The sequence below is a fragment of the Kwoniella dendrophila genome, chromosome 8 (assembly GCF_036810415.1).
Source record: "Kwoniella dendrophila CBS 6074 chromosome 8, complete sequence".
Lineage (NCBI taxonomy): Eukaryota > Fungi > Basidiomycota > Tremellomycetes > Tremellales > Cryptococcaceae > Kwoniella > Kwoniella dendrophila.
In genome coordinates this window covers 1,404,522-1,422,875 of record NC_089483.1, presented here as the reverse complement: position 1 = coordinate 1,422,875, position 18,354 = coordinate 1,404,522, and the positions used below count along the sequence as shown (strand labels likewise).

General features: G+C 40.0%; 7 protein-coding genes across 7 annotated transcripts; 3 read left to right on the top strand and 4 right to left on the bottom strand.

Moving 5' to 3' along the window:
• Positions 1-519: 519 nt before the first annotated feature.
• Positions 520-3,249, top strand: L201_006344 (uncharacterized protein; the record flags this gene model as incomplete). Its single annotated transcript, XM_066222065.1, has 6 exons — positions 520-573; positions 797-1,503; positions 1,662-1,881; positions 2,002-2,118; positions 2,241-2,798; positions 2,911-3,249. The coding sequence occupies 6 exons, from the start codon at positions 520-522 to the stop codon at positions 3,247-3,249; spliced, it is 1,995 nt and encodes a 664-aa protein (XP_066078162.1).
• Positions 3,250-4,834: 1,585 nt separating this feature from the next.
• On the top strand, positions 4,835-7,505 carry L201_006343 (uncharacterized protein; the record flags this gene model as incomplete). The annotated part of the gene is made up of 11 exons (XM_066222064.1): positions 4,835-4,876; positions 4,935-4,972; positions 5,031-5,105; positions 5,173-5,309; positions 5,360-5,417; positions 5,540-5,628; positions 5,706-6,050; positions 6,145-6,372; positions 6,440-7,221; positions 7,274-7,382; positions 7,453-7,505. The coding sequence occupies 11 exons, from the start codon at positions 4,835-4,837 to the stop codon at positions 7,503-7,505; spliced, it is 1,956 nt and encodes a 651-aa protein (XP_066078161.1).
• Positions 7,506-7,859: 354 nt separating this feature from the next.
• On the bottom strand, positions 7,860-10,713 carry L201_006342 (uncharacterized protein; the record flags this gene model as incomplete). Its single annotated transcript, XM_066222063.1, has 13 exons — positions 7,860-7,907; positions 8,001-8,308; positions 8,406-8,562; positions 8,625-8,707; positions 8,789-9,081; positions 9,209-9,569; positions 9,639-9,792; positions 9,870-9,931; positions 9,999-10,119; positions 10,225-10,338; positions 10,492-10,517; positions 10,582-10,595; positions 10,664-10,713. The coding sequence occupies 13 exons, from the start codon at positions 10,711-10,713 to the stop codon at positions 7,860-7,862; spliced, it is 1,791 nt and encodes a 596-aa protein (XP_066078160.1).
• A 1,270-nt stretch (positions 10,714-11,983) lies between these two features.
• On the top strand, positions 11,984-12,334 carry L201_006341 (uncharacterized protein; the record flags this gene model as incomplete). The annotated part of the gene is made up of 1 exon (XM_066222062.1): positions 11,984-12,334. The coding sequence occupies one exon, from the start codon at positions 11,984-11,986 to the stop codon at positions 12,332-12,334; it is 351 nt and encodes a 116-aa protein (XP_066078159.1).
• Positions 12,335-12,940: 606 nt separating this feature from the next.
• L201_006340 (uncharacterized protein) lies at positions 12,941-13,675 on the bottom strand (the record flags this gene model as incomplete). The annotated part of the gene is made up of 1 exon (XM_066222061.1): positions 12,941-13,675. One exon carries the CDS (start codon positions 13,673-13,675, stop codon positions 12,941-12,943), a length of 735 nt encoding a protein of 244 aa, XP_066078158.1.
• A 1,171-nt stretch (positions 13,676-14,846) lies between these two features.
• L201_006339 (uncharacterized protein) lies at positions 14,847-16,620 on the bottom strand (the record flags this gene model as incomplete). The annotated part of the gene is made up of 2 exons (XM_066222060.1): positions 14,847-15,211; positions 16,305-16,620. 2 exons carry the CDS (start codon positions 16,618-16,620, stop codon positions 14,847-14,849), a joined length of 681 nt encoding a protein of 226 aa, XP_066078157.1.
• A 747-nt stretch (positions 16,621-17,367) lies between these two features.
• On the bottom strand, positions 17,368-17,991 carry L201_006338 (uncharacterized protein; the record flags this gene model as incomplete). The annotated part of the gene is made up of 1 exon (XM_066222059.1): positions 17,368-17,991. The coding sequence occupies one exon, from the start codon at positions 17,989-17,991 to the stop codon at positions 17,368-17,370; it is 624 nt and encodes a 207-aa protein (XP_066078156.1).
• Between the last annotated feature and the right edge of the window lie 363 nt (positions 17,992-18,354).

The following is an 18,354-nucleotide window of genomic DNA, read 5'->3' as shown; positions in this document are numbered from 1 at the left end:
GGTTTCGGTTTAGGTATTTTGAGTTTTTTAACAAAAGATGTTACAACAATGTATATACTTGATATACTATATATACATATACCTTGATGCATATGATATACCTGCTCGGTTAATCGTATATATGCTCATATTCATGCATACATCGTGCATTATCGATATTTCGTAGAATAGTTCAATATCTTGTACAGTATATATATATATAGATGTATATCACCAAAACATTCGATCCACGTGTTTCCCGTACCTTACCATTTATTATCGTCGTTGTTGTTTTTCCCGCATTGTTGTTGTTCATCAACATTCATGATTGATATATTTTCTATATTCGCGTTAATGGGAAGTGCAGTAAGGTAACAACCTTGACATAACAACTCTTCACAACATATACTTGCTGAACAGCAGTCGTGGGATACGAGCGAGAGAAACGAACTGGAAGACTAGAACAGAATTGGCAGCTCATATCCAATACACGTCCGGAATATTGAAAACACCTTAAAGAACGGATAGTAGGTAAACAGGATGGATTTTAATGCTTTGAGTAGTATATCTGGGAAATCTAGTATGAGGAGAAAGGTGAGTAAGGAAAGAATGGTACAGAATATCGTAGAAAGAAGCTGAAGGGGTTATCTTACTGATTTGATTTCTATATGTCTGTATCTGTATCTGTATATGTCGATATAGCAATCTAATGTAAGTAATTTTGTAACCATTCAGTAGTATACCATACTCGTACTATAACCCGCCCACTATGACAAGTTACATATAACTGATCTCAATCTGTCGAATTTTTGCTCAGTCATTACTTCAAGCATTTGGTAAATCATCTTCATCTTCATCAACATCAGCATCTAATCGACAATCAGCTATACCTTTACCTAATACAACATCTTCGACTGCTGCATCTTCATCTTCTCATTCTCAAACTCATAATAATTCCGGAACAACAACAACAACATCTTCTAATCCTGGATCAACAAATACAACACCATCAACTTCAACTATAAATACATTTAATCATAATCATGATGAAAATCATTCATTATATTCACCTTCACCTGAATCATATATGAATCCACATAATACATTAAATCAATATCATCATCAACAACAATATCAATCTCAGAATGCAGATACAATGTCATTATCGTCAAGGATTACCTCAAATACATATACGATTTCTAATAATCAAAATCATACTAATTATGGATTAGGTATATCTAATAATTCACAATATGGTCATGGATATGGTGGTCATGGTGGACATGGTGGTCAAAGTAGAAGTTCAAGTTCAAATTACAACTTACCATTATCATCAACGTCAACATCAACGTCAAAAAATGATAAATCATCGAAAGATGAAACAGGTACACTAAGATCAAATAGTAATAATGAGAAAGATGAAAAATCCAAAGATAAATCTTCTATGAAAAGACCAGAAGATGTTTTCAAGTTGGTTAGAGAAAGGATTATGAGTTGGAGTTATTTGAATGAATGGTATCAGGGGTGAGTTGATTGTGCTATCTTTACATCTATATGGGAGGTATACCAAGATGGACTTTTCGTAATCAGATAATTAGCTGAAAGAGATTGCTTTGTGGAGATTTAAAATGTTTAGTATCAGTTTCAACGATAATAGCTAATTTCTACCTTTCCTGTCCTAGAGATACATTCTGGTTAAATACAGTTCGAATATCCCGATCAACATTGGAAAATTCAATAGGATCAAAACAATTAGAAAATCGTGCTAGGAATTTTTACATTTTAGGTATTTCGCTAAGTTCATTATTTGATATACCATCAAGTTTAGAATTTTTAAAAGCTTTGATCAAGTTATTAGACGAATGGGAAGGATTTACTGATACGGGTGGTACCAAAGGTGTTGTAAGTTAAGATATTTCCTTCCAATGCCGTGATGGCTCTAGATCAGACTCATAACAATCTGATCAAGTAGTAGATAACCCTTAACTAACCTTCTTTTACGACGATATGACGATATGACAGAAAAACCTATTTCGTGGTCAGAGGAATAATCGTAAAGTGACTGCTGGTGGTTCTGTCATGTCTGACTTTGCAACTGGAATGGATGGAACGGAATCTTATCTACTGAATGCGAATATCGTAGGTCCTCCACCCTCTTTCTTGCTCTGCGGCCTCCCTTATTGTTCTTTGACCAATTGACACTCATTCCCTTTCTATGGCATTCCCGGTCATTTAATGCTAAACAACGTTGCTGAAAATAGCCCTTCATACCGGATTTCTATCAAACTCACTCAACGCTATGCTCAATAGTACGTGATATATACAAGAAACTACTTGGAATGTTTTTACCTTCTTCTTCTTCAACTTCCTCGATACCATACAATTCATCAACGAACAATAAATATATCAATGGATTCTCGTTGTTACATCAATCTACTATAATACATTCAGCACCATTAGAGAATCCTTTTCATAATCATTTATCAACACCAAAATCACCTGCATCAAGTATAATGACTACAACAGCTACGTTTTCGACATATCAACAACAACAACAGCAAAATCAAACTATCACCTCACCTATATCTGAAGGATCACATTTACAACATGGATTAGGCGGAGGTAATGGTGGATATTTTGGTGGAACTGCTCAACCTCAACAATATCAATCTCAACAAACGTATCAGGAAAATGGGGCAGATGCATTACAATTGTATATAGCTGGTGAATTACCTTCAGATAGAACTTTAGTTGGTGATGGACAAAAATTGACCCCTCAAATTGTTGATTTAATCAGTAAAGTTGATACTAAATTGAAGGTGAGTAAAACAACATTTGTGTAAATCAAATGCATAACGATAGATCTGATTGATTGACGGACTAACTATTGACTAATTATTGAATTTTATTTATCCATTTTTATCCATATAGAAACAATTTTCGATTCTAATGCGAGAAGGAGATAATTTATCTAAAAAGATTATTGATGATGACATTCCAATGATTCTAAATAGTTTAAATCCAGGATCAAAAACTTTAAATTTCGATTATAATGCTGCAATCATAAATTCTGGAAATGGCTGGTTATCAAATAGTTCTAGTTCACAACAACCACAACCACAAACACCAAATACATCTAACACATCCAATTTCAACTTTAATACAACAACTAGTAGTAGTTATTTAACAGGAACAGGAGGAACTATAAATGGTTTTCCTAATAATATAATTGAAGAAGATAGAAGAGAAAGAGATTTCGGTACAATATAATCCAGAAGCGTAGATGATATTCTCAAGAAAAATCCTAATTGAGGGCGATTAGATTATACAGTATGTGGCAACTATTGATTGATCAAAAATGTGAGACGACGTTTTTAAAATGATCATATCATCTTCTATTCATCACACCATCATGGTCATAAGCATAATTTACAATATACATATTCATACTGTACGATTAGTTGTCCTTTTTTTGTAATCATATGTTGTACTGTATGCACATGTACCTAAATTATAATCATATCATAAATGGGATATCAAGGGCTACAGTAGATAATTGACACTTGATTGAAATTGAAGTTGAATACATATCACATCCCAGATTTTGTCAACCGTTTTGAATTTAGATTGTGAGATATTACGTATGTCATTGACATGATTGAGAGTTATGCCCAACCAATTTGACATCTTATTCTTGTGTATTTCATAATAAGAGGTAAGAAATTGTAATGACTGTTTACGATACGACGTGAAATATTGTTTCTTTTTGACATGGGAGATGCTTTAAGGGTTTCGATTCTTGAAGGGAATTCTTCTGATATGTAACAGAGTGTATGTTTTCGGCTGTTTTGTTAATTCAACATTGAAATCTTGTCACCTAGTATACAGTATCACTGATATCCTCTAATTCTGATTGGATACCATCATTACTGGTAACCAAAAATTTTTGTCGTGCCGGTAAACCGTACTCGTCTAACTTGAGTTTCCTATGTGCGATATTCCCAAGATCTTCAATATCTGTTCTCTTCTGATTGGTGATTTGACCATCCGATATTACAGTAGCATGTCAGCCTTCTTTCCCCCTCTCCCCGTCTCGTTGCCCCGTCACTTATACCTTCTTGCCCTCCTTATCTTCATATCAACATCAAACAGTAAGGCGGGCGCCGTAAAGTGAGGCACTGTATATTAGAATTCTGGCAGAGAGATAAGCTTGCTGTTCTTCCTCCAATCATCATGGAATCGATCCCTTGACATAGGGAACCAAGGGTCTCCCAGCACTAGACATGATAAGCATCGTCAGGCACTCTGTGTAATGAATAAGGAAGCTCTGAAAACTGAGCGCTGACGCGGTTCCTTCTAGATCGATAACACGCTAAAACAAAACTCCTTATCGTCGTTCGAAAGCGGATCAAGCCACACCCGCATCTCATTGGTCAAACCCATATTTCCTTATCTCGGACTTCGCGGGAATCACATGGCTTCCATCTCTTATCTCTTATCTCTTATCTGCAGATCCCTTTCTCTATGCCTCCTAAACCCCGTCTTCTTCCCCAGATAGATCTAGTGTGAGAAGGATGATGATCTGCAAATCATCATTCAGAAAAACCTTATCTCATTCTACCTAGTAATTTGTTCTGTTCGGATGAAACCGATTGGAACGGAATTGGACTAAGGAGTTATCTCCTGGTGATTCCTGCATCCACCAGGAAAGGTTGATTCGCCATTGGGTCATAGCTTATCGGTGAACAAGTTGCAGCATGCTGGGCTAGATGTATAAATACGCAAGGGCTACTTTCGTATCTCGTCAGAATCATCCCCTGGAAACACACCTTCACCATAGAGAGCATACTTTACAATGTCGCACGTTCTCCCTCAAGCTGCCGGTTATGGCGTAGTCGTGAGTTCACCTCCAAGGCGCTGTCAAGATAAAAGTTAGTCGCTAAAGCTGTACGCAGATTGGTATGGGTCTTTTCTTCAGTGTTGCCATGCTTGGGTGAGTTCATCGGTCTGCTCCCACCGTAGATACCGATGACTGATCGATTCGTTTCCAGCATTACCAAGATTCAAAGTCGTTATACCTCTCACAAAGTCACCTCGGCGGAAGAGTTCACCTCGGCAAGTCGAAGGTATGTCCACCTCAGCTGTTGAGACCACCTTACCATCCTTTAGTACCTTAAGCTCATCGTGATATAGTATCCCACCAGGTCTGATAGCAGCCGGAATCGTCTCGGCATGGACATGGGCTGCGACCCTTCTTCAGTCCAGTGCAACAGCGTACAAGTTCGGTATCAGCGGGCCATGGTGGTACGCATCGGGTGCAACCATTCAAAGTGAGTCTACTAAACCTCATGCTCAGCTTGATGACGCTGACTGTACTCAGTCCTGCTCTTTGCCATGATTGCGAGTAAACTCAAACAACATGCGCCATATTGCCACACGTTAGTACCAAGTACCACTAGCCCTATCTCTTCCTTCACATCCATCGACACATCCCATTACTCAGCCAACTATCAATCGCTTTTCAGCGATGTTTGCCTTTCATAGCTGACTGATTTCACAGCTTCCTCGAGATCATCTACGCCCGCTGGGGTCGGGCTGCCCACCTCACCTTCCTCTTCTTCGGTCTCGCAACCAACATCATCGTCTCCAGTACGTCTCCCTCTCTCCTACCCTTCCCCGTTTTCCCTTTATTCTCTCCTGGATCCAGAATCTGACGCTTCCTTCAGCCATGCTTGTCCTAGGAGGTTCTGCCACCGTCTCCGACCTGACCGGCATGTCAACCGTTGCCGCCTGTTTCCTCATCCCCATCGGCGTCTCCATCTACGTAGTCGCCGGTGGAATGCGAGCCACCCTAATCGCAGATTACTCCCACACACTCGTCCTATACTGCATCCTCATCGCTTTTGCCCTCACCGCATACGCTACCAGCGATATTATCGGGAGTCCATCCAAGATGTGGGATATGCTCAAGAGGGCTAGTGAGGTCAAGCCGGTAACGGGAAATGCGCAGGGGAGTTACTTGACTATGAGGTCGAAGAGCGGGTTGATCTTTGGGGTTCTCAATATTGTTGGTGAGTCAGATCTCGCAATCCCCACTCTCACTACTCCTACAATACCCACAGATTGGATCTGGACAAGGCTACAGAGGCTGATCAAAGGGGTTAGGCAACTTCGGCACGGTCTTCAACGATCAGGCGTACTGGCAACGAGCTATCGCCTCAAACCCTAGGACTAGCGTCAAGGCGTTCCTGCTTGGTGGTATTGCCTGGTTCGGAGTACCGATGGGCATTGCTACTTCCCTCGGACTCGCGGCTGTCGCATTAGCACATGGGGATACTGCATACATCCAGTTGACCTCTGCGGAAGTCTCGGCGGGTCTTCCAGCCGTCAAGGGTATGTTCCAATTCTCCTATCGCATCCTCTTTCCTGAGCAACTGCTGATCGTTCCATATCGTCCCAGCTGCCGCCGCCCTGATGGGTCAAAGCGGAGCCATAGCCATGCTCATCCTCCTTTTCCTCGCCGTCACCTCGGCCTGTTCCGCCGAACAAATCGCGGTGTCCTCCCTCCTCACCTATGACGTCTACGGAACCTACATCAACCCACGTCCTACCGAGAAACAGATCCTCTGGGTCTCCCACGCTTGTATTCTCGGTTTCGCCCTGTTCATGGGCGCCATCGCAACGGCTTTCAACTACATCGGCGTGTCTATGGGGTACCTCTACGAGCTTATGGGCACTATCATCGGAAGTGCCGTTGTGCCCATTGCCCTTTGTATCACTTGGAAGAAGGCCAATGGAACCGGAGCGGTGGTCGGGGCGATTGTAGGATTTGTCGCTGCTATTGCTGGGTGGATTGGGATTACGGCAAGATTGAACAATGGAGTGGTGGATGTTAACACGACTTTTGGAGATTATGAAATGTTGACGGGCAACCTCCTCGCCATCGGAGTGGGAAGTATTATCACCGTCGTCTGGTCGATTGTCAAGCCAGCGGACTTCGATTGGGACATTACTCGAGCGATCAACGTTGTGGACGCCAGTGAGATCACCGAGACGATTACCGCACCGACTACTCCTACTGAGAAGCAGGGCAAAGAGATGGACGATTCGGTACCCGCTGTTCTTGAGAGGCAAGACTCGGAAGAACAGTCGACGGATATCTCAGAGGAGGAGGTGGGGTTGCAGAAGGCTTTCAGATTCGCTTCATGGTCGGCTTTGTCACTTACTGCTATTCTCATCATTGTAAGTCTCCGTGTAGCTACGTTTACGATCCGAGCTGACGTCAAACTCTCAGCTTATTCCCCTTCCGCTCTTCTTCTCTTCCCACGTCTACCCTAAAGCTGGCTTCACAGCCTGGGTGTGTATATCGATTACTTGGTTGTTTGTCGGTCTGGGATTGGTGGGTATCTACCCGATGTGGGAGGCGAGGAAGGGTTTGTCAAGCGTAGGAAAGGGCTTAATGGCGGACATCAGGGGCCTGGGCAGGAGATAGATTCAATATAGTATACAGTCGTGGAAATATGTAGAGTAGAGGGTAAAAGTCCGTGTGCAGCAACACTAAATGCATTTGTGAGATCTCTTTTATCTATTCCTATAATCTCGCGTCGTCTGTCAAGACACCTATTTGGCCGGGCTAAGCGTAGAAAGGATCCTAAATGCGAGCGCTTTGTTTCAGAAAAGGTGATTGACACAGCTTGAAGAAATAAACAATATCAAATCCGAATCCGTCTAAATAATGAGGATAGTGAAAAACGAAAACAAGGGAAAACTTTCTATATTGGGTTTGTGGTAAGTAGTATGGAATAAAATGTGAAGACTGCAAAGTGAACAGCAAATTGAGTTTCTCAGGATTCTAAGAAAAAAGACTTAATTACAAATACTTAATCCACAAGTTCAAGTGGTCTATAAACAGCATCCCACATTCGTGACTAATACGATGGAATTGTTTTGAAGAATAATCAAGTAAGCATTTGAACTGCAAAGCAAATTGGAGTTTCGAAAGGGAGGAATACAAAACTCACTTTGATGTATTCTTCTAAAGGTAATGGACCTTTACCATTAACTACTTTAATTGTATTTTCATCCTGAGCATTACCATCTTTTACAGCTTGTCTTACGACGGCAGCAGCAACATCAACGGAAACATTTCTAACATCAGCCAAATCAGGTAGTAAAGAAGCTTCAGGATTTGTTAATGCAGGTGATAATGATGCTAATGAATTTACACCAGCCATTAACATTGAATTTGAAATTGTTTTTGATCTTGCTAAAATTGCACCTAATCCTAATGCTGGATAAATTAATGCGTTATTTGTTTGTGCTACTGTATCTAAATCCCATTCAAAATCATCCACATAAATCAGCATTTTTCGAATTATTTTCCGATTGTGTTCGAGAGAAAGAAAGACATATAGTGTAACACTCACATTGTTTACCTTGTCCAATATCAACTGGTGGGAAAGGTGATCCAGTAGCCACTAAAGCTCGGTTTTCAGTCCATGCAAGTGCATCTGCTGGATCAACTTCACATAATGCTGTTGGATTAGACATTGGGAAGATGATAGGTCTTTCAACATGTTTACCCTGATGATTTTAGTACATGTCAGCTAAAAATCATCATTGAAAGTGTATTTAACCGAACTTACCATTTCTTTAATCAGATCTTCTGTGAATGCTCTTGAATGCGTTGAAGTACCGATCAATACGGTTGGTTTAACATTTTTGACGACTATAAGCAATAAGCAACAAATATTAGATCATTACCTAATGACAATTCTGATTTCTAAATTATCAAACTCTGACAACTCACCATCCATTAACCAAGTACCATCATTGTTACCTTCGGATTTAGCCCAATGCTCAACTTCTTCATCAGGTCTTGCATAAGGTAATTGAGCATGTCTCAAATTATTACCCATACTTTCAACTAATAAACCATTTCTATCAACACACCAAAATCTTCTTGAAGCTTCTTCTTCAGATAATCCTTCTAAAATCATTAAACCATCTTTGATTTGATCTGCTATACCCATACCTGCTGATCCTGCTCCATAAATTACAATTCTTTGATCTGCTAATGATGTTCCGGAAACTTTGATTGCGCTGTTATAGTGAATTTTGAAGATGGACGTTTTAGTGATATACGAGTAATGGAAGTCATTTATCAAGGAATGTTAGCTTATGCGATTCAGCTTGGTTTTTTTTAAAAAAAGGAAAACTTTTGACTTACGCAATTAAAGCAGCTAAAGCTACAGCACCAGTACCTTGAATATCATCATTGAACATTGGAATGTTTTTATATTTTTCCATTAATCTATAAGCATTTGCCATACCAAAATCTTCAAAATGTATAATGGCGTTTGGATATAATTCTCTACAATTTTGAATAAATCTGTCAACGAATTGATCATAATTTTTACCTCTGATTCTTGTTCTTTTCCAACCCATATATAATGAATCTGAGAATAAAGCATGATTATCCGTACCACAATCTAAAACTACAGGTAAGATTCGATTTGGGTTTATACCTGCACCTAAAGTGTATAAAGCTGCTTTTGATGTTGAAATTGTTATTCCACCTACACCTTGATCTATAACATAAAATAAAGAATTTAGCGAAACAATCTAATATAAGAATTATTATGCTATCTCAAACTCACCTCCAATACCTAAAATAGCTTCTGCATCAGTTACAACAACTAAATCGATAGCATCATGAGGACTGTTGGAATCATAGGCTACATCGGCTGTTCTGTTGACATCAAGTAAATGACCTTCGAGTTGTGCTCGCATGCCATCTTGATTTGGGAAGGACTGTTGGTTCACACATATGTCAGCTTGGGCATCTTCAGAGCTTGAAGCTATTGACTACGAAAGCTTTCCGTACTCACGATATAACAACCAACAGGTCGTCTGAAAAGGTTTGAATAGTTTGCTACGGCTTCAGCGGCACCTAAATTACCGATTTGTCAGCTATGAAACCCAAATTACTTGTAAGTTCAGCCAAACATCCAACTTACCAGGAGTATAAAGTACACCGAGTAATTCTTTCAAGTGATCTTGCATGATTTTGTAGAAAAGGACTTGATTTTGGTCCCGAAGGGAAGCAAGGAAAGCATGTTTAAGGATTACAGAGGGTTGCTAGGTTTTTTCATGAACAAAATTAGCTCTGAGATCTCACGCATCTGATCATTAATCTAAATAGATAAACTCAGTATATCTTTCCATGAAGTCTGGTTCACTTACTTTAAGAAGTTGGTTATAAGCTCTCAAAGCTTGTTTTTCTAATGAATGCACGTCATAAGGTAAGAATCCTTCTAAACCGAAAATCTGTCTTTCTTCTCTAGAGAAACCTGCACCCTGTAATCGTTCAAACCTATCAGCTTGTTCTGCGAAAGCTAAGAGGTACAGAAAGCTAAGCTTACCTTGTTGAGCTATAGACACACCAGAAATCAAGTCTGGGAGTTAGTTATATAGCAAAAAGTGAACTGGTGATAGGAGATAGCAGCTCACACGAGGAGTATTCAATAATGCGGAACCTGCGCAAAGTATCAGATATCAGCTCTCTCCTCATCATAACGGAAGAAACCAGAATGAGCTGACCTCGAAGATTTGTTCTACGTTTTTTTAGTGTAGTGATTCAGCTTACATTCATACATAGGTGGTCAATATAACAGAAACTCACCTGATAGGTACTAAATTCTTGTTCGCAGCTATTATAGTTCTATCTGCCATACCCCTAGTCTGCTGTCGACTTGAGGAGGAGGTTGCATTGAGTCTGCTTCGAGCAAGTTTGGAAGAGCTGAGCATCATGTAGGTCAGTACAGCTGATCGAAGACTAGTATTATCACGGTTATAGGCTATATCGTAGTTGGGTTGTATGTGCAGAAACAGCATAACATCTCACCCATTTAGGCGAAGTGGAGGTTTTCCCAATACAATTTTTTTCGGGAATGTTTTTGTTGAACGCACTTAGCGTCATCATCATCGTAACTCACCTTCCTCTTATCATCTTGACAGATGTTTTCTTTGTTGATGTGATTGACGAAGTTGAACAAATTAAAGAAAGATGATGATGTTGATGATGAAGTATCGGAGGGAATCGCGTTACTTTGGGGACATACAATTGGTATCGAATTTTTCAATGATATTTTTGCTTCATCATGAAATGATGTTTTCGAATTTCTGCAAATTCGAATTTTTGGGACGTCAGATTCGAAAATCCCAATGGTGAAAACCCTGAATTCACAACGCAATCTTTTACATTTTCCTTCATCCCCTTAGCATTTGCCGCAATTTATCCTTCTCATTTACAAGGCACCGCTCATATCCGATTCAATAGAGACAGGAAAGACATCAAGATGATGACAACTGACGGCCGAAGCGATAAGAGATTGAGTACGCTATATCTTCAAAAGCATTCGAATACTCAAGCAAGAAGATCGTTGAGATTTAGTATCATCATTTGACGATACATATCTGAGCGGAGATCGCAATGTTGCATGTAGTCCTTCTTCATAGTGTCACAAACACATGATCGCCCTACACAACACAGCAGTGCAGCTTCAGTCCGATTTTCGCGGAATCAACGTCACTTACGCCAAGCTCATGTATGTTTTCACCTTGATCATCCAAGAAAAGGTAACCTCCTCTATATGATGGCTGCAACCCAACACGATTCAATTACTCTTGTCATCTTCTGTTAGATAAGGGATTTGTGTCGCAAGAAAGCACGCCATAACGATCAGTGAGGCTTCTGAAAGAGTGCTACAACCTTTGATCCAAATGAAATATCCTTTCAAGTATCCGAGAACCATTGTATCAACACACAATGGACAATCAGGACATCGCGCTCAAAACTCTCACACAAACATATCTATATCTATCTATATATATATATAAAAACCTCCTGCCTATCGTACTCACTTGTATTCTAAGAGTATTTATCTCACCTGTGCCTTCAACAGATACTCTATCAAACAATCAATAATTACAGTCATCAACTATGTGGCGACCAAATTCACAAACATCGTCTGTGAAATCAAGTGGATCTAATAGAAGACCAACACCTCCGACAGAACGGGAACAACGAATTGAACGACTCAGTTGGGAAAACCGTACATATAGCACGGTATCAAGTAGGGAATATCAGCAAGTTGATCCAAAAGAGAATAATACTTCCGCTGGTGGTGGTGGACAAGAAGAAACTATCACCATAGAAAATCATGGGCCTATCCATGAGGGTGAAGAGTGGAAATTACCACAAGACTCATCAAAGGGTCCTTCTTCCACTAACAAGGGGGAATCTCACAAGAAAGTCCATTGGCTACCTCGTGACGAAAGATCAATTCTTTAAGCATGGCCTACACACCCATTATATAAGACATTTAGCCCATACATTATCCTGTAGAAAAAAACCGCATCTACAGATCTACATTGCTTCTCATGCATATTTATATTCATGACTTCTGAAATTGTTTCTACTTATTATCTCAATTTGATTGTAAATACAGTAATCGGTTAATATCCTTTGCATCTAGCATTCTTGGTGATCATGTCATGTTATGACATATCTCGTATTGCCTTCATATATAAGCAGACTTAATACGAATCCAGGGGATTGATCATTGCACAGGTATGCAGCTGCTTTTGAGCATATCGTGACAATTTTGGGTCCCCTATAGCGTGGAGGAGGATCACGCAAAGTAGGCAAGCAAGATAAGGAAGGCAAAATTCTGAGTCGGAATGAAGATCCCGAATCATGGTTTTGATTCAGTTTTGCTAAAGAAGGAAGACAAGCTCGAAATGTGTTTGGAATTCATATAATCGCTTCGTATATGACTATATATGGATTCGATACCAGGCGACGGCTCAAATGTACTCTTGGGACTATGAAGAACAGAGATTACGAGTAGGGTGGATCATTTCAGACAGTAAACCGCTTGACCAAATATCACCATTCTCAAGGCTTCGATTCTTGGTATCTTCGATTGCCACCAAATTGTGAAACCGAATAAACGTTCCTTACACCATCTTCATCGTATTCTTCATTTTCCGCTGAACTAATAATAACGTTATTAACGTCTCTTTTTTGTAGAGATCCGTCCGCTTGCTCTTGACTGTTGATAAACTCTTCAATCTCAGACCAGAGTTGGGGGTCTCTTCCATGGAGAGCTCCGTTCGCTTGCACTTGATTGTCGAGAAACTCTTTAATTTCAGACAAGAATTGCGCTTCTCTTCCATTTAGAGATCCGTCGGCTTGTGCTTGATTATTCATAAATTCTCGAAATTCAAAATGAGCTTGTAAGTTTTGTTCTCCGATATCTGAATGGATCAATCGATTGACTGCATCTTCCATAGCTTTTGAGTAGACTTGACGGACACTTCCAAAGGTTTCGAAAGCTTCAGCATGGGTAGTATTGTTGTTATCGTTATGTTCAGACGCATATTTACATGCGCCTTCGTAATCGTCTTTTATGATGACAAACGGCATAAAATCTATTTGTGAAGGTTCATGTTCTGATACAAGTACAAAACCAGGCTTGTAAGTATCAGGTTTACCTTCCATCTGAGAATGATAAGGATCATCCAGCCCAGTCTGAATATTAACAGCTGTGAAGTCTTGGGACATTTCACTCGCTTCCTCACGCCAAGCTGATGACCAGTGAGCCGATCTTGATTCTAAATTTTCTGACATAATTTATGGAAAAATATCCCAGAGTAGGTGTGTATAGGTTACTTACTGATATATTGATAGGAGATCAAGATATCTGTCAGCTCTTCGCAACTATGTGTTAAGAGTATTTTCGAAATATATTGGTCAACTTACTTACGAGTTGGATGATGTGGATAGTTGAGGCTGGAGATTTGAGAAGAAGTGGTGATGGAGAAGATAGACAAGAGAGAAGAGAAGTTGTGTCAATTCAGCTTGAAGTAGAGGGTATTTATATGTAAGATAGCTAGAAACTTGTCGTTGAGGTCGCTTATAATTGTGAAAGGATACATTTCGTCATACGTCTTAAATACATATTCAGAAAGTACAAGACAGGTAGGAACAGAGTCATTACTAGATAAATCCTTTCTTTCGATCACAATTTGAAATAGATACTCGATAGAAGTACTTACATTCTATATCTCTTCCTGACAGCTGTTAGCTTCGCCTTCTTTGATACGTACATCCTGTGTCTCTCCCAAACAGGTTTGAGCATTGCCTTCTCTTATCCTGTTGCCTGCTTGTCACGAGATTGAAAGGATAATTAGGAGCTACTGTAGAAAAATGCTCTCAGTCGTGACGTGCCACTCGAATTGAAGCGAACAACCCTCTTTTTATGCTTAGCAGTTTCACCAGCACAACTCACCTTTTCAGTACAGATTTATCAGGAGGTATGAAGAAAAGTGTTACAAATGAATATTGTAATCTTACGATCCCTCAGCATGTCAATAGGTCAATTTACATAACTACAAGGTGGAGGATATACAGTATGCCACTTTCAATTTATACTGTGGTTTGAAAGATTGAAGACCTCCGCTCTCGATCTCCTGCCTGATGTGCCACACCGTACCGTCTTGTTTATACTCAATCATGAACCAGGCGGTCACTTGCTACATTCACCAAGAGTTTATAAACATTTACTGGACTTTACGTGAGGCATTTCGGCGAGTATGATTCTGCAGTCTTCAACGTGGAAACTCATGCTAGATTACGGCTTTCAATACATTGTGTCACGTAGGGACGAGGAGCGCATAATAATCTCATACTGTAGTCCTTATAGAATGATAACAAAGTATTTACTTAAAGAGTACTATGCTTACTCTCCTCCATATGGATATATCGGCGCGAACATGAGTCAAGATGATAGCGAATCATATCATAAGTACGTTCTCCACGAGCGCACTGTATAGGATTGACCACCTTCCAAGCGCTCTTGGTATATTGTATTAACACCAATTTGTGAGCCAGAGTAAGCGATTCTTACACCGTCTTCATCGTATTCTTGATTCCCAGGCACAGAAGTATTCCAATTAGCAGTCGGATCGTTCATAACACTTTGAAGCCTAGCTCCCAGACCCCTCATTGTATGTTCGAGTATGCGGTCTTCAACTACGTTGTTGACTGTGCTTATAACAGCTTCATGAGCGACTTTATTTGAAGTATCTTCAAAACCGTTGGAATATGCTTGACGAAGTTCTGGGAAAGTTTCAAAAGCTTGTATAGACCCACCACTTTCAGAAGCTATTTGCGAAGCAATAACATAAGTGTCACAAAAGTCTACACTAGGCTCAGGATATTTTTGAGAGGGATCATGATTATAAGTAAGTTAAAATCCAGGTTTATAAGTGGATGGTTGATCCGTCATATGGGATTCATAAAAATCATCTAATCCTTTAGAGAATCTTTGTTAAAATCTTGTGAAAGTTTATGCTCCTGTTCTTCAAGTTGTTCGACCAACGAATTTGATTGTTCACTTTCCGCCATGATTATGTATGTATATATATCTGTGTTTATACTAAAAAAAGGTGAGTTGAAAGTTTGTGCAAGCGAATGGATATTAATTATAAATACTGTTCATGCTCGACTTAGGGATACTGTCAAAAACGGTGAATAACTTATGTATGCAAAGGGTTATATGTTTGAGGATGGGGGAGAAATATCAAGAAAATAAGATTCTTAGCGCAGTCATGTGTTCTTTATATGGACAGGATTCGCAGTCGTACGATCCTTATTCCTGGGCTTGGGGTTATAAGTCACAAAGGGCTGCCTGTACGAATCAAGAAGATCAAAGGAGATACATATGTGTGAGAACTACCATGAGCGTCATTCTCTCCTTTCTCCTCCATATGGCGCCATAGATATGGAAGTCAAGCTGCAACCTCAGGGAACCATGCATCCGCCTTCGGGACCAAGAAGCTAAGAAGCTGTGTATGCACTCAAGATACATGACGCATACTTGAGATATGACAGTTACAGTGGACACTCCTCTCAATATTGTAGAAAGGTCAAAGTGTGCAGCTTATTTACAGTAGTATTTACCTCAAACACCAATTAGCCATACAGTATTTATGGAATGACATAGTACTATATGACCCTCCGTTATGTATCAGAAGATATGACTGCTCAGCTCGACTTTTCAATACAGAATTAGCAATAGGTAAGAGGGAAAAGCAATTCGGACATATACATATCATATGACCATCCCCCTTCAACATGAGTGTATATCGTATAATAGGATGATTGTGGATTCACAAAACGCAGGCCATAGCCCCATGTCAGATTGTCACCTATTTGGAGCTTCTAGTGATCTTCTCCCAAAAGCGCTTCCGCTTACTTTTTGTGTCGACATCCTTCTCGGTTAATTGTTCGGGAGTCGAAGATCGAGTAGAGCCTGCAACTCCGCTTGAGGCAATGAGCTTTCTGTTATCACTTGAACCGACATCTGTTTTCTCGTTTGATGCGGTTGCTTTATCGGTCAAATTTTCAACGCGAAACTGAATCTCACCAACACATGATGGATCATCGCCTTGTGCCAGTACAAAATTTCTGAGTTTCTCTACTTCCTCCGAGAGCTCATCAGTAACAGCTGACAGAGCCTGATCATCTTGGTACTGCTTAAGCGCAGCTTGGAGCACTTCGTGACTTGACATAATCATTTAAAAGTATATTTGATTTGGCGGGCGAATATTCGGTTGTAAGCTACAAGAGGAATTATCTTAATGATTCAAATACTGTACCAGAGCGTATCTCACTGTTGAAAATTTCAAATGAAGAATCAACTTGGGTACTTTAACGATACTTTATGATAAAATGATAAACTATATTCAGCGTGCGAAAGAAAGCAGTAAAAAGAACAATAAAGATTCCCTGATGTAGTACAATGTCCACTGGTATTTATGGCAAATACTCCCACAATACCTGTTCAGTACAGAATATAAGTCCGCAACTCACTACTACAAAACTTTTTAGCATAAAAAACAGAACAGAACCTGCTGGATGTGAAAAATGAAAGGATAGCTTGGGGATGCTCGAGCGTGACAAGGGACACATACGAGTATGCGTTTCGTCATCCTGATGGTTTTATGGAAAGACATCCTCTGATAAAAGGAGGTACTCCTGTCACGTATTGTGGAGAACATACGAGAGCTTTCCACAATGTACGGATACCTGCGAAATCGTGTCACAGGGTTGTTCAAGGGAAAAAGATTGACGATTCACGCTTACTCTAACTTATTCATTGTATCAACAACCTCAAATTCATTATGCATAATGCTACACTGCCCACGGCTATGGTGAACATTCACAGTATACAGAAAAAAGACTCTTCTTGTCGCACCTTGCCCGAACAATCTATAACACTCTATATACTTCGGCACGGCAAGAGTTCAGCCAAGAAGCTAATTGTTGTCTCCGTCCTTACTATCGGCGTATTTATGCCAAACTTCGACAAGCCTGCCACGCATGGTGGGATTATCATTTGAACTGGTAGCCGAAGCTGTTGAAGCTGGAATTTGAGCTTTTGAAGGATTGTTACCAATTTGTGAACTTGAGAAGCCAATTCTCAAACCATCTTCATCGAACTCGTCTAATTTGGAATCTGTGTCGAATGATTCTAGTTGCACAGTGCCAAATTTTGTGATAGCGCCCTCAATGAATTTATCATATGCATCTGAAAAGCTTTGACGAGCCGCAGTGTATTGAGAGGAGGTATAGGATCGAGCAGAGGGTGATACGCCAGGCGATTCAAGCCACAGAGCTTCTCTGTGGCTTGCATACATGATGAGTTGTGGTACAGGTGATGTAAAAACTCGTTGGCCATCAATCTTGAAGCTGATATGCGATTTGGCTGTTCTAGGGTGAGGCTCTAACAGCCAACCATGTGTATTAAAACGTCCTGCTTTCTTGAAGTCCTCGTAAGTATTATGCTGATCGTCATGTCTTTTCAAATCATCTTCTTTGGTTTTTGTGAATGTGTCACGTAACAGTTTCGCGATAGAAGTTGTTTCACTGCCTTGAGTCATGTTGATAGACAAGGATTGCATCTACTAACCGGAAAAAAGGTATGCAATACAGAATTTTAACACCTTACTCGTACCATGGAATGCGACGACTATTCTGGATGAATAAACGTGACGCCACTTACTATATTTATGAGTGACTCGTGCGATAGATATAGGAAGGAGAATGGGGGTGAAGTTGTGTTGGGGAGAGAAAAAGCGACTGGGGAATTGTAAATTGATGCCTCTTATATATACTGTATTTACCAATCTATCACCTTTGTTACGGGCTTCCAACGATATCAAAGGTAATAAAACTGGCCACATTACTGCTTGCTACTCTCAGTGACCTCATAAACTGGGCCTCCTTTTACCATAAACTCTCAA